Here is a 14,253-nt window from a genome sequence, read left to right as displayed (position 1 = left end):
TCGCTGGTTAATTCCTACAGATTTTTCAAATTTCAGCTTAGCTGTTACCAAGATCCAATATTTTTTATTCAGCATCCTTTGAACCAAGTACTTCAGCTGCACGGTAGTTATCACGGTAATCTTCAGTTCGTTTCTGTGGTTCTTTGATTGATTTTTGATTCTAGACTGTAAAGCCCCATGGTGGCAGATACCACATTCTTCTGCTCACCATTGTATCCTTGTGCCTTACATAGTGCCTGTTGCACGATAGGAACTCAATAAGTGTGTGTTGATTTAATGAGTGAACTCATAATTTCTGAGCATGAGAAGCCAAAGACATGAAAACTAACAAGTCTCCTTCTCAATTGATAAGAAAAAAGGGAGGTGGGGGGGAGTGTGTGTGCAACCCCAAGCCTTTCTGACCTTACATTCTCAATTGCTTTCAAAATAATTTAATCTGCATTGCAATGAGCTATTATATTTCTTTTTGCCTGATGAGACTGGCATGTTTTTTGGGGTTTTGTTTTTGTCTGCTTTTGTAAAGGAGATGAATGAGGACCATAGCACACCCAAGAAAGAAAAGCAGGAGCGGATATCCAAGCATAAAGAGAACTTGCAGCACACACAGGCTGAAGAGGAAGCCCACCTTCTCACTCAGCAGAGACTGTACTACGATAAAAACTGTCGTTTCTTCAAGAGGAAAATAATGATCAAGCGGCATGAGGTGGAGCAGCAGAACATTCGGGAGGTATTTATGTTGTTCATAACCACTGTCACTGACTTAAAAAGCAGTAAGCTTTGTGAGGACCATGACCATGTCTGTCTTGTCTGTTCCTATATCCTTAACCTGTACAGGCATCAGTGCAGTCTGTGCCAGACACAAAGTAGGTACACAAAAGTACCAGGGAATGAATTTACCACTGATAAGAGAAAGCCCATTTATAGAACAAGGAATCAACCTTTTCCAAGTAAATGTAATAGAATTTTCTCGAACACCTATTATAAGCCATAGCATGCAGTGGAGAATCAAAAGAAGTAGAATAGAGAATTTTTGCTTTTAGCCTGTTTGTCAAAGACTTGCGTTTTTGTGACTCTCCATGAAACACTTAAATAACATAATGGTGCTCTACAGTTATGTTAATTCATTCCGTCATCCAGCACTTATGAGTGCCTTCTTTGTGCCAGGCACTGTGCTAGAGATGCCAGGGCTATTGAGAAGCCATCCTCCCTGCCTTCAAGTAGCCCGAAGTCTAAGAGGGGAAACAGACATGTAACAGACTAATTACAATGTAATGTGTTAGGTTTAGTAATAGATATAAATAAACTCTCACAGGCATATAGTCATGAAAGGGCTTGGAGGACTCCGTGATTGATGGGGAGTTGAGTGTTCTGGGAGTGTGGAGTGGAGTGTCAGAACAGGAGTAGTGGGAAGCAGGATGGAGGGCCTTGATTCTTAAGGCAAGACTTTTAGATTTCTGCCTGAAGGCAGTTGCATGGGCGTGAGAGGGTTTTAAGCAGAGGAATGACAATGAGAGTTCTTTATTTTGAAGAATTATTGCCTCAGTGTGAGGGTAGCCTAGAGTGGTGAGAAGTAAAGTACACTGAGGTCAGTTAGGGATGCTCTTTCTCTAGTTCCACCTGGAAGAAGCAGTGAGGATAGAGATTAGATCTGAGTGACATTTCTGAAGCAGAACTGACAGTAATTCAAACCAAATGCTGTGAGAATTTCAGAAGAAGGAGGAGTCAAAAATGAATTCAGAGTTTCTAATTTGGGAAATTGGACGAATATGATGTTATTCACTGAGATGAGGAATACAGAATGTGAATCGGTTGCAGATGCAAAGTTCAGTAGGAAATCATTGTGACCTGGAGTAATCCGAGAAGCCCTCAAATGAGCTAGCACATTGGTAGAAACATCAAAGTTGGATAAATATCAAGTGTTAGCCTGCATGAGGGAAACAAGCCCTTCAGGCACATTTAATGGGAATGTGAATTGGTGTAAGCTTTTTGGAGAGCAGTATTCAAATGGGAGGAAAAAAGGGTGGAGCAGACTAAAATTTATTGAACACATGTAATCATGGGCCAGGCTCAGGCTCTATCTGTGTTATCTCATCTTATTGGAAGAGAAAGAAACTAAACATTTTCAAGCCAGGCAGTGAGTGATATGGCTAAAATTCTACTTTACAGAGATTAGCCCAGTTTGGTGGTGATGCACAGATTGATTTTTAGAGCGTGCATTGTCAATGGGGGCAATATTGCCCCCCCAGGGGGTCCGTTAAAAATGGGTTCTTGTGGGGGAGGGAGTCTTAGGTATTACAATGTCTTGTGCCCCTCTGAAGGGCCATAGTACATGAAAAGCTATACAGTGTATCTGTGGTGTTAACATTTCAGAGGTGAGGATGATCTGGAAAGGGGGAAGTCTAAAAAGGCTCCTGATGGGGACAGTAATAGGGGGAAAACAGGTTGAGAAACATCAGTTAGAGGGAAGAAACTAGAAGCAAAGAGATCAGGTGGTAGGAATAGGGTATAGACAAAGATAATGGTGGTAGCTGGCAAAAGAGAGATGGGTTTTAAACATTTGAAGTATAAAATAAACAGGACTTGGCATACAATAGGATATGAGAGAAAAGATGAGGGTAGAATTAAAGTTGTTTATAGGGTTTAAGACTTGGGGAAATGTAGATTTGGGCAGAAACGGAGAAGCTTAGAGAGAGGTATTGATAAGAAACTGATTAATTCAGTACGACACAAGTTGAGTTTGTTAGAAGGCTAAAAAGTCCAAATCAAAAAGTCCAATAGCAAGTTGGAAACAAGGTATTTGGGATTCTTTTTCGTCTGGCAATTATTATTTTTATTCTAGTGTCATGTATTTGGAAGAAGTCCGAAGCTAAGGGGGCAATTAGTGCCAATAAAAGCTATAGAAGATAATTATTCCCAAAAATGATAGAAACCACATTCATAACTTCATAAGTATCAGGTTCTAACCAATGGAGTGAAGAATAACTAACTATACCAAGGTTTATTTCTTAAGAGTCTAGATTTTTTTCTTTGTTTAGTCTTATTCCAGAGCTGCCTCAGTGAAAATGTTCAAAGGTATTTTTCTTCTATTTACAAAAGTAATAAAAGAACATTGAAAAAAGACAAATATAGAAAAATACTGAGTAGTGAAAAGTGCTTGATAATCCCATCCCACCCACTTTCTACCCTGAGACAGTCACCATTAATTTGGCAGATATATTTCCAGATTTTTTCAGGTATGCATGTATACACATGTACAGCTTATATATTATATATAACTTTAACTTTACAAAAATAAGATTACATTAGTACCAGTGGGTTTATTTGATTTGCAAGCAATAGAAACAAACTCTGCTGACGTAGCATGCAAAGGAATTTATTGGAAGGGTATGGGCTGAAGACCCATAGCTGGAAAAGATGAAGAATCAAGCGGGGAAAGCAAATTCCGTGACCTAGAGGGCAAGAGCTAATGGACATTCCTCAAGACCTTGCCATTTGGATGTACCTCCTCCAGCCGTGTTTCATCTTTGTATCATTTCTGCTTAAGACTCAAATTCCTAGGAGAGATAGAACGTGATTAGGTAATGTGCTTATTCCCTTACTCAATAGTGTCTCTGATTCCAGATAGGGTGGAGTAGCTTCTCAAGCAAAAAGAGAAGCGTGTTAACAACAGAAGGGGAAATGGATACTGAACCTACAAAAATGTCCACTATACTGTTTCATAACTCTCTTCTTTTGTATTTTTTTCATTTACTATCTAGGACATATAACTCTGCCTCCTTCTTTTTAACCATCAATAGTATTTGGGTGGGGGGGGTATGGCTATAGAATAATTTATTTAATGAGGTACTTCTTGTTGGATATTTTGTTGAAGTTATGCAATATTACTAACAATGCTACAGAGAAAATCTTTGTATACATCTTTTTACATGTATGCGAGTACTTTGTAGGATATAGTATTCTCAGGAGTAGAATTTCTGGGTCAGAGTGTATATACCTAAATTTTTAATAGATATTGCCAAATTGCCCTCTAAGGGTTTATAACTCCCACCAGCAAAGACTACCTATTTTCCTCTACCTTTGCCAAAACTGGTATTACCAGTCCTTTTTGTTAATGAAAACATTTAAAAGGATCACCGTAGGCTGAGTTGAGCCTCTTCTATCATCACTACACACAGATGCTCACTATTTTCTAACCAGTTACACAACTAAGAACTGAAGCTAAGAAAGTATTAAATGTCATACGCTAATAACATCTCCACTTAAATTTTGAATTCTAGTTCTTACTCAGTGTCGGTGGGCAGGAACACAAACATTTTTGAATCAGATCACTTGCTTTTAAAGAAGTCAATAGTGCTTCCATTGAAACTTAAATAGAATGCTTGGATCGTGGTTGGGAAGGGTTTATTAGGGAATACACCCTGGTTCCACATCTTATGCAGGAGGTAGGTTCAAATGATGTGTATGGAAATGTGTTTCTTGGCCATGGTGTATGACCATGGCCGTATGTTGTATGTATGTTTCAACCCTAAGCTCACACCCAGCCTGGCGAGATGCTCACTGTATGTGATGTGGGCAGGGGAACGTGAGCCACGTGCCTCTCATCTCACGCTCCCTCCAAGGCGTATATACATGGAATGCACTGGTGGGCAGAATCACCTGTACCATGAAATTTGTTTTTGTGTTTTTGCTCAACTCATTTTATTGAATGTATATAAGCTAGAAGTGCATATGATGTGGCTCTACTGTATATTGTGTCATTTGTACAGATGAAGCAACCATTGCATGGTGTCCAGATAGAGCAGAAGAATTTTCTTCAGAATATAGTATTCCAGACTGAAAAAGCATAAAACAGGAAAACATAAGCCATTCATCTGAACATTTTTAGTGGAAAACACTGAAAATCCAAAAACCTGAGTTTCAGCCTCAGTTCTACTTTATAGAAATTATATGATCTTTTGTTGGCCTCTCAATTCCCAAATGCCTTACTATCATATATAAAAGGGGTAAATCCTAACAATTCTTAACCACTGCATAGGGTTGCAACTAGGATTGAACAAAATATATGAAATCACTTTAAAAATTGAAAGCACATTACACATTATTATGTAGGTACAGCAATGGGCTCTTAATAAGCTGAATAATGTTTTTATCCCATGGTGTAAAATATTATAGGCAGCTTACCAACTTACATCTCAGCAACTCAGATGTATGAATTAAAGGTAATTAATTAAAGGTAATTTCTATTGCAGTTGTAATAGAAAAACCATTTCAGTATCATGTTTCTGTCACTTTTTAAATAGTTTATAAAATCTAGATTTGTTATTATATGCCAGATATTCACTTCTGAATACAGAAAAATAATAATGACATTTATATATCCCGAAGCATTTTCTTATGGTCTTTTCTTTCATCTTCACAAGAATGGTAGTTCACAATGGGTACTACTGATATTATCCTCACTTTACACCTGAGGAAACTAAAATGTAGATTTAAAGTCTTGCCCAATGCCATGCATAATGAGTCAGCGGAAAAGCTGAAACTGACTCAACACCTTGAATTATTTTTCCATTGATTCTCAAACTTTAGTATATATCATAATTACCTGGATGGCATGTTATGAACTCTGGTTTCTTCCAGGTAATTCTGATGCAGGTATTCTTTGGTCAACATCCTGAAGCATTCCATTAAACACAAAGAGAAGCATTCATTTTCTTCTGAAAGTGTTGTTTGCTTTATGTTTTTAACCCCTTGTGAGTTTCTGGGCTTTGGACAGCTCAGACTCAGTGTGAAATTCTCCATTTAGGAAAATGTGTGGAATGTATAAATGCCCAATATTGGGACTCCTGGTCCTCAGAGATTGAAAATGATAGAGTGATCTAGGAACAGAATCTTCAGCCTTTGAAAGGGCTTTCCTTGGTTTTAGTCTCTGAGAAGAGCTCACCATCCTTTGGTGCCACCTAGGGGCCGGTTAGTGATTTTTAAAAGAAGACATTTGATGGACCAGGTAAGGAAGGAAAAGAAAAACGCGAGAGAGGATTGGGGGAGATCCTCTGGAGGTTATCTTTTACTCCTTATAACAAATGAAATGGCATTTATACTTCAGATATTTCCCCACTAGAAAATAAGCCCTTGGTGGGGATGTACTTGTTCACTGCCCCATTCTTAGTGCTTAAAACAGTGCCTGACACATAGGAAGTATTCAACAAATGTTTGTTGAATGAATAAATAAATGAATGATTAACAACTTTGCTCCAGTAACAGATGCTGTGCTGTTTAAAGGACTTCTCTTCAAATGGCTGGAAGGCTCAAATATGCAAGATATTCTCAACCATGCCAGTACACAAATGTTACTGATATCTCTATGAAAATGATCTTGCATTTTCTCCCATAGCAGATGCCATTGGAAAAGAGAGGCACCCTATTGTTCTGATTTAAAGTTCAGCTCAAGGGCTTTCTACTTTCCTTGCCCTTCTTAACTAGTAGTAATAACACCCTTTTCGGAAATCTTACAGCATAAAATCTTCACCTCTTTTAATATCACTTCCAACCTTGCACTTTTTAAAAAAATTTTACACATAAAACTTATTTCCCTGTATTAATCAAGCTTCTTTTGTTTGCGTGTTACTAAAATTTATTTGAGCTGGCTTAAACCAAAACCAGGGGGTTTGCTACAGAGATATAGGAATGTTTCATAAAACCCAGTAGCAGTCATACAGCTGGACCTACAAGGAGAGCTTAGAACCAGTCAGGAACTTGGGCATCAGTATATTCCCTGCACTTCTTTTTCGTTCTTCTTGCTGTGAAGCCCAGCTTTCTCTAATCCTCAGCCCTCATAGCAACGGGTGGCTACCACATATGTTGTTTTTATGTGCCCCTCAATTCTAGCCACATGGAGATTAACTGTCCCGGAATCCAAATTCCCAGGAGAGAAGATAGATTGATTCAGTTTGCTGTGAGCTGAGGATATACTTCAATAAATGTCTGTTACAGTTCCCTGTTAAACAGAGTGTTAGCAAGTTGAGCACCGAGTGATGGCTTAGTAAATATTTTTATGTACCCAGAGCGCGCATGGTTCAGATCTTTGATATAGTGCCATTTAGGAAATATTCTTGAACTGGGGAATGAAAAAATTTCACCCAACTTCCTCCCTCTTTTTTTTTTTCCTGGTTTCCTTTCTTTCCCCCTTCGACAAAAGAGAGAGAAAGACATGAGTAAAACTGGGAGGAACAGAATGATTAGATCTAGAAATGACCAAACAGACGGTAATGGAAAAGATGAAAGGGGAGAGATCTCATCTGCTTTTTCCCAGTGAGCCCTGACCTCTGAGATTCTGAAAAATAGATAGTTGGCCTACTTCTGATACATGCAAAAACAGGGTGTTTCCCAGAAAACTAGGAACACTGCAGACATTATCAGTTTAATCCAGCGATTCTCAACTCTGACTGCATATTTAGATCCAGCTAGAGAACTCTTAAAACTATTGACATCAGGGTCCCATTCCAGACAGTTATCAGAATTTCAGGTTATAGGACTTAGGCATCTTACGTTTTAAAAGCTTCCTCACATGATTTTAATGGGCAACCAGCCAGGATTGAGAACCGCTGGCCTAACTAAAGAAACACTTATTTAGACCCATGCATAACACATCACCTAATTAAGATTCACAGCAGCCCTGTGAGGTAAGAAGGGGTCAGGTAGAATAACAGTAATCCCATTTTACATGTAGAGTAGTTGGGGTGGATGTGAAGTTGCCCAACTTGAAAGTGATGGATCCACATACAGAACCTCTGTCTCCAGGGATTGTGCATCTAGTCTCATTAAGTCATGCTGCCAAACACTAACGGGCTTAATTAAGAGACAGTTAATAGTGCCATTCCTTGCCTTCCCTCACCGAGCGGTGCCTTCCCTCCAGTTTGTCTCCATTCATCTCTCTCCGTGTATCTTTTCTTCCTGAATGCAGGAACTAAATAAAAAGAGGACACAGAAGGAGATGGAGCATGCCATGCTGATCCGGCACGACGAGTCCACCCGAGAGCTCGAGTACAGGCAGCTGCACACATTACAGAAACTCCGCATGGATCTGATCCGGCTACAGCACCAGACTGAACTGGAAAACCAGCTGGAGTACAATAAGAGGCGAGAAAGGGAACTGCACAGAAAGCATGTCATGGAACTTCGGCAACAGCCAAAAAACTTAAAGGTGAGAGGAAATTTCCCGATTTATGTTCCAGGACACAGCCAGGTTGGATCAATGGTTCCTACACCTGGATGACTGTCAAGAGTCACCTGGGAAACTTCGTAAAATTACAAATTTCAGGACCCCACAGCTACTGAATCAGAATCTCCAGAGTCTGGGTATAACAGACTCCTAAAGAGATGTTGCAGGGCAATATGATCTCTCCATTTCTTCTTTGTATCTATGCAATTTCTCTGACCCCTTCATGACCTTCCCTCTCTAAAATTATAACACATGGACTAATAGCAGTCCATGGTTCTAATCCCAGGAAATGAGGAAGTTACCTGACAGGAATGTAGCAGATAAATTGTATCAGTCATGCCAGTCAGAATTGGTTGTAGCTACCTTGAGTGCTATTCTATTGAGAAAGACTCTAAAGCCACATCCACACTTAGTAAGGGAAAGTATGATTTATTAGTGACATCTGTCCTCTGCATGGGAATTGGGAGTGATATGCCAGACATTTATTATCCCTGCACTAGAAATACGGAACTCCTTTGGCCTGCACTACCTCCAGAGAATTTTAGCTGACTGCTAGTTAACAAGCTATATGGACTAAGCCATTGCTATTTGTCAAGGGAGTCACTGTCAATGTTGACAAAGATATAAGGCCAACTTCAACTGCACTGGCCTTCTTCCTCTCTAGCCAGATTCTAACCTGTCTAATTAGTGATCCTTGTCATCAAAACCCCTCCATGTGTTCATGAAATGTACATGTGACTATCAGGCAACCTGATGGAATGCCTTCTGGGCTTATAATAGTAAACCCCACCTCATCCTTGCCAAAATGCATATTTGAGGGCTTCCCTGGTGGCGCAGTGGTTGAGAGTCCGCCTGCCGATGCAGGGGACACGGGTTCGTGTCCCGGTCCGGGAAGATCCCACATGCCGCGGAGCAGCTGGACCCGTGAGCCATGGCCGCTGAGCCTGCGCGTCCGGAGCCTGTGCTCTGCAACGGGAGAGGCTAAAACAGTGAGAGGCCCGTGTGACGCAAAAAAAAAAAAAATGCATATTTGATATTGCTACATGCAAGTAGTGGAAATGGGTTATGATATAAAGTATAATCCAATGTTGCCCTTTATTGATTTTTCAAGGAAACACAGAGCAGTGAGAGATGGCTCATACATTGCCATCCCCTTTCTTACTTGGAAGTGGAGGAAAACAGTTAAAGGGGGAGGGGGGGGGGGGCAACAAACAATAGAAGACACTGAAGATTTTGTCTAGGAAACCACTGAAATAATGAGCAATCTTTTAACAAACTAAGCTTCATAGTATTCCAGAGTCTTCTTAGAGTTGTGATCTTGTAACAATTCATTTTTAAAAATCTATTTGTAAATTCAAAACTACTTCTGTTCATTTGATATAAAACCAAAGTATTTTAGGGAGGGTGGGAGGGAGGGAGACGCAAGAGGGAAGAGATATGGGAACACATGTATCACTTTGTTATAAAGCAGAAAGTAACACACCATTGTAAAGCAATTATACTCCAATAAAGATATTAAAATAAACAAACAAACAAACAAAATCCAAAGTATTGGTAGAGTTAACACCTGTCTGTGACACATGTATTATTTTCATTATTACTGACTAGTAACGTGGGTCACTGCACCAAAAGACAGTTGGTCTCAGCACCTATATTGTATCATGAGAATGGAAGGCTTTCTGTATTTACTAATGTGTCTTTATTTTCCTTTTGTCACTTTTTCTATACAGGCCATGGAAATGCAAATTAAAAAACAGTTTCAGGACACTTGCAAAGTACAGACCAAACAGTATAAAGCACTCAAGAATCACCAGTTGGAAGTTACTCCAAAGAATGAGCACAAAACAATCTTAAAGACACTGAAAGATGAGCAGACGAGAAAACTTGCCATTTTGGCAGAGCAGTATGAACAGAGTATAAATGAAATGATGGCCTCTCAAGCGGTAAGTGGTTAGGTTCGGTGCCACGGCTTCAAGAGCTTTGGGAATCAAGAAAATTCAAGATCCAGCCTTTTGGTCCCAAGATGATTCTTGCGCACATTTAGGATATTGGTGTTTTTCTGCCCAAAGAACTGAAGGAAATGACGACGCTGAATAAAGCCAAGCCAGAGCGGATACTTGCTGGAGTGTGTCTTATAAGATGGAACTTGAGGAATACATGCTAAATCAGACCTGTGGCACATAGGGACTTTGAGGGCAAGATGTGATAGATATTGCATGTAATATCATACTCTCATTCATCAAAGATCGCACAACTAATGTCAGGCGCAAATGAATAGACACACAGACACATTCATTAGGTAAACTTTTACTGAACATCTGTGCTCAGCCCTCTGCTGGGCTCAGAGATAGAGTGATGAGCTAGAGAGACGGCAGTGGTCCCTTTCCTCACACTTCTGTCAGTCAAGTAAGGAGGTCAGATAATTAAGCAATAAAAATAAAACATAAAAGTGCTTTGAAGTGGTAGGTGACAGAGGCTATGGGAGGATGAGTAGGAACAACTAGTCTGGTCTAGGGAATGCTTCCCTGCAAGAGCCAAGAAGCATGAAGGAATTTATTGACGCAAACAGGTTCCATGGAAAAGAGCCTACACACTTTTCCAAAAGATGGATAGTGTACATTTGGGGACTGAAAGAACTTTGATATGAGCCCAAAGTTCAAGGAGGAGGATTGTGGGAGCCCAAAATGGAGACGTCATAAAGGTCTTGGCAGCCAGGGATGGGAGCTTGCCTGTTAATTCAGTGAAGATTTCACAAGGAGATGAATCTTAAAGGGTAATAGTTGATCAGACAAGCAGAAATGGAAAAGTTATTCCTGGCAGACGATACAGTATATATGAAGACTCAAAGGCCTAAAAGAGGATGGCACGTTTGAGAAACAACGAGTAGTTGATATGGCAGGAGTATAACGGGCAGCTGGTGGATAGTCAGGGGTCAGAGCCTCAAAGCTGGGAGTGTGGACATTATTGTGTCAGCAATACAGAGCTGCTAAAGCCTGTTTTAAGAAGGAAAGTGACAGGATCAGATGTGTGCTATAGAAAGATACTGGCAGTAATGTGGCAAATATAGGTAAGGAGACCTGTTAGGAAGCTATTATAATAGTCCAGGAAAAAAAAAATGAAGGCATGAACTAAGAGAACATGCTAATGGAAGTGGTGAGAAGGATTTGATAAATATTTAGGAGTAGAATAGATAGAACTTAGGGACCAATTTGAGAGGTAGGTTTGATAACAGTGGAACAGGTCATGATTTTACCAAGATAGAAAAATGGAAGGAGGGGTGAGTTTGGATGGATGTCTAGAAGATACTTGACTCATTATCTGAGCTCTGTGGGTATCTAGGTAGAGAGGTACAGAGATGGAAATCTGTAGTTCAACAAGGTGTCAGGATTAACATCAAAAAGTTAGTCATTGTTATATGGGGGCAGTTGTAGCTATTCGGAATATCTGAGATCTCCTACGGATAGGAGATAGTATTAAAGAGGAAGAGGACTCAGGACAGAGTTGTGGGCATCAACATTTGAGGGCTGAGTAGAAGGTGGACCAAAGAAGATGAATAGCCAGGGGTCAGAGCCTCAAAAGAGTGTATGTCACAGAAGCCAGAACAAAACTTTCTAGTTGATGATTTCACATGTTGCAGAGAAACCATTTGGGCCCAGCAGTGGCTTTGTCCATTGTCACAGACCGTGGAGTGGTGGAAATGGAAGACATTCTAAGTAGATTGAAAACGTGATTATAAAATGAGATAGAAACTGTAAGTGAGACTGCTTTCCCCAGATTCTTGTCAGTGAAAAAAAGGAGAAAGAGAGCTATAGCTAGAGGAAGAGACAGTTAAAAGAGGTCTTCGATTAATTGGGAAAGGCTTAAACATGCCCTTAGCTGAGGATCAGAGCCAGTGTATTTCATTCATTCATTCATTTATCCAATAAGTATTTATTGAGTGCCTCTACTGTGCCCCAGGCACCCAGGAATACTGTGGTGAATAAGACAGTCATCGATCATGTCTTCATGGAATCTATAGAAGAGTGGAGGAAACAGACGTTGGAGAAGTCTATGTGTAACAGCAGAGCAAGGGCAGTGTGCCCACTGAGTGTAAACCAAGAGAGCTAGGCTGGTCTGGAGAGTCAGGAAAGGCCTCTCAGACACAATGATTGTTTAAGCTGCAGTGTAGGGAGCACATTCTAGGCAAAAGGAACTACATTTGTAAAGATGGGAAAGACCATTGCACTTTTAAAGAACTCAAGTCCATTGTGTTTGGAATATAGAGAATGAGGAGGAAACTAACATGAGAATAAGATGAGAGGGGTAAACGGGGACAAGATTATACAGGGGCTTGTAAGCCTTCTTAAGAATTTTGATCTTTATCCTAAAGACAGTGAGAAGCCATTGAAGAGTATTAAGGAGGAGACTGACATCAAATTTGCATTTTTGAATGATCACTCTGGAGACACGTGGAGAATGGCCTGGGAGATGACAAGCGTGGGTGTAAGGCGATCATTTATAAGGTTGCTGCCTTTACCTGGGTGTGAGGGAGTGGTGGCCAGACTCGAGAGGGGACAGTCAGGATGAAGCAGAAAGTGACTCAGTTTGAGAGCTAGGCAGGAGGTGGAACTAGGAGCATTTAGTAACAGACTGAATGGGAGAATGAGATGGTGAGGATGACTCCCAGTCTCTAGTTTGAGCAAAATGGTAGATGGTGCCATTTATCTATATGGTAAAAAAAGGAATTGGAGATTGGGAAAGTGGGAAGGGAAATATGATTAGTTAATATTAATCATGTTGAGCTTGAGGCTGGGAAATATCCAGATGCAGATACCTCGTGTAGAGTGGATAAGCTAGCCTGGACCTCAGAAGAGAAGTCTGAAATAGAGATGTAGATGTGGGAGTCATTTGCATAAAGATGGTAATTGAAGCCTTTGGAATAGATGAGATTCCTTAGGAAGGGCAGTTAGAGGGAGAAGAGCGCCCAAGACAAAGTCCTGAGGAACACCCACATGTAATGGCCCAATAAGGTAGGGAGTAGCTGGAAAGGAGGGGAGGGAGGGAAAAACCGAAAGGGTGTGGTGTCTCAGAAAACTAGAGAGTTCTGGAAGGAAGGGGCAGTCCACAATATCGATGTCGCTGGGAGGACAGGCAAGATAAGGACCCCTCCAGGGTGGTCATCAGTGACCCTCCTGTGAGCAATAGAAGGGGAGGTGTAGGAACAGAATGAAGAGTGCAGACAGGGGTTAAAGGTAAGGAGAAGGGGAGAGAGTTGGTAGGGACATAAAGGTTGATGGGATTTTGGTTTTGTTCATGTTTGTATTCTCAGCATCTGCTACAATGCCCGGCATACAACAGGTGCTCAATGAATGTTTGTTATATAAGATGCGAGAGAACAGGATCAGGAGTATAGGTTCATGATTGCTCTTGAATAAAAGGAAAGAAATAACCCTTCCTTCTGAGGCAGGGAGGAGATAAAAAGTACAGATGATAATTACGGCAGTCCTTTACTGCCCACTTACCACGTGCCAGGCACTGTTGAATTTTATAAGTGTTATTTCATTTTTGTGAAACCCCTTTGACCTTTGAAGTAGTTACTTTCTTTTTTTTTGCGGTATGTGGGCCTCTCACTGTTGTGGACTCTCCCGTTGCGGAGCACAGGCTCCGGACGCACAGGCTCAGCGGCCATGGCTCACAGGCCCAGCCACTCCGCAGCATGTGGGATCTTCCCGGACCGGGGCATGAACCCGTGTCCCCTGCATCGGCAGGCGGACTCTCAACCACTGCGCCACCAGGGAAGCCCTGAAGTAGTTACTTTTTTAACCCTAATTTACATGTGAGGAAACTGAGGTTTATTGAAGTCAAGTCACTTGCTTAGGGCAAGGGTTGGCAAACTTTTTCTGTAAAGGGGCAGGTGGCAAATATTTTAGGCTTTGTGGACCAACAGAGTCTCTGTCACAACTACTCAACTCAGCTGTTGTAGTACAAAAGCAGTCATAGATAATATATAAATGAATAAGCGTGTCTGTGTTCCATCCAGGAAAACTTCATTTACA

At 40.7% G+C, this 14,253-nt stretch overlaps 1 protein-coding gene across 3 annotated transcripts in view; it reads left to right on the top strand.

Annotated features, from left to right (window-relative positions):
- Positions 1-14,253, top strand: part of TAOK3 (TAO kinase 3) — a 187,454-nt gene that overhangs the window by 168,599 nt on the left and 4,602 nt on the right. For 2 of the 3 annotated variants that reach the window (XM_082852600.1, XM_082852601.1), the window contains 3 exons: positions 524-727; positions 7,961-8,200; positions 9,949-10,161. In XM_082852600.1, coding sequence (XP_082708726.1) covers positions 524-727; positions 7,961-8,200; positions 9,949-10,161 — 657 coding nt within the window. The remainder of the gene's footprint in view (positions 1-523; positions 728-7,960; positions 8,201-9,948; positions 10,162-14,253) is intronic. The other variant, XM_082852602.1, reaches the window with a different exon arrangement.

The sequence above is a fragment of the Leucopleurus acutus genome (genome assembly GCF_964270905.1).
Source record: "Leucopleurus acutus genome assembly, chromosome: 13".
NCBI classification, from domain to species: domain Eukaryota; kingdom Metazoa; phylum Chordata; class Mammalia; order Artiodactyla; family Delphinidae; genus Leucopleurus; species Leucopleurus acutus.
Note: the sequence above shows the minus strand (reverse complement) of the source record. Positions and strands in the feature narration are given on the sequence as shown.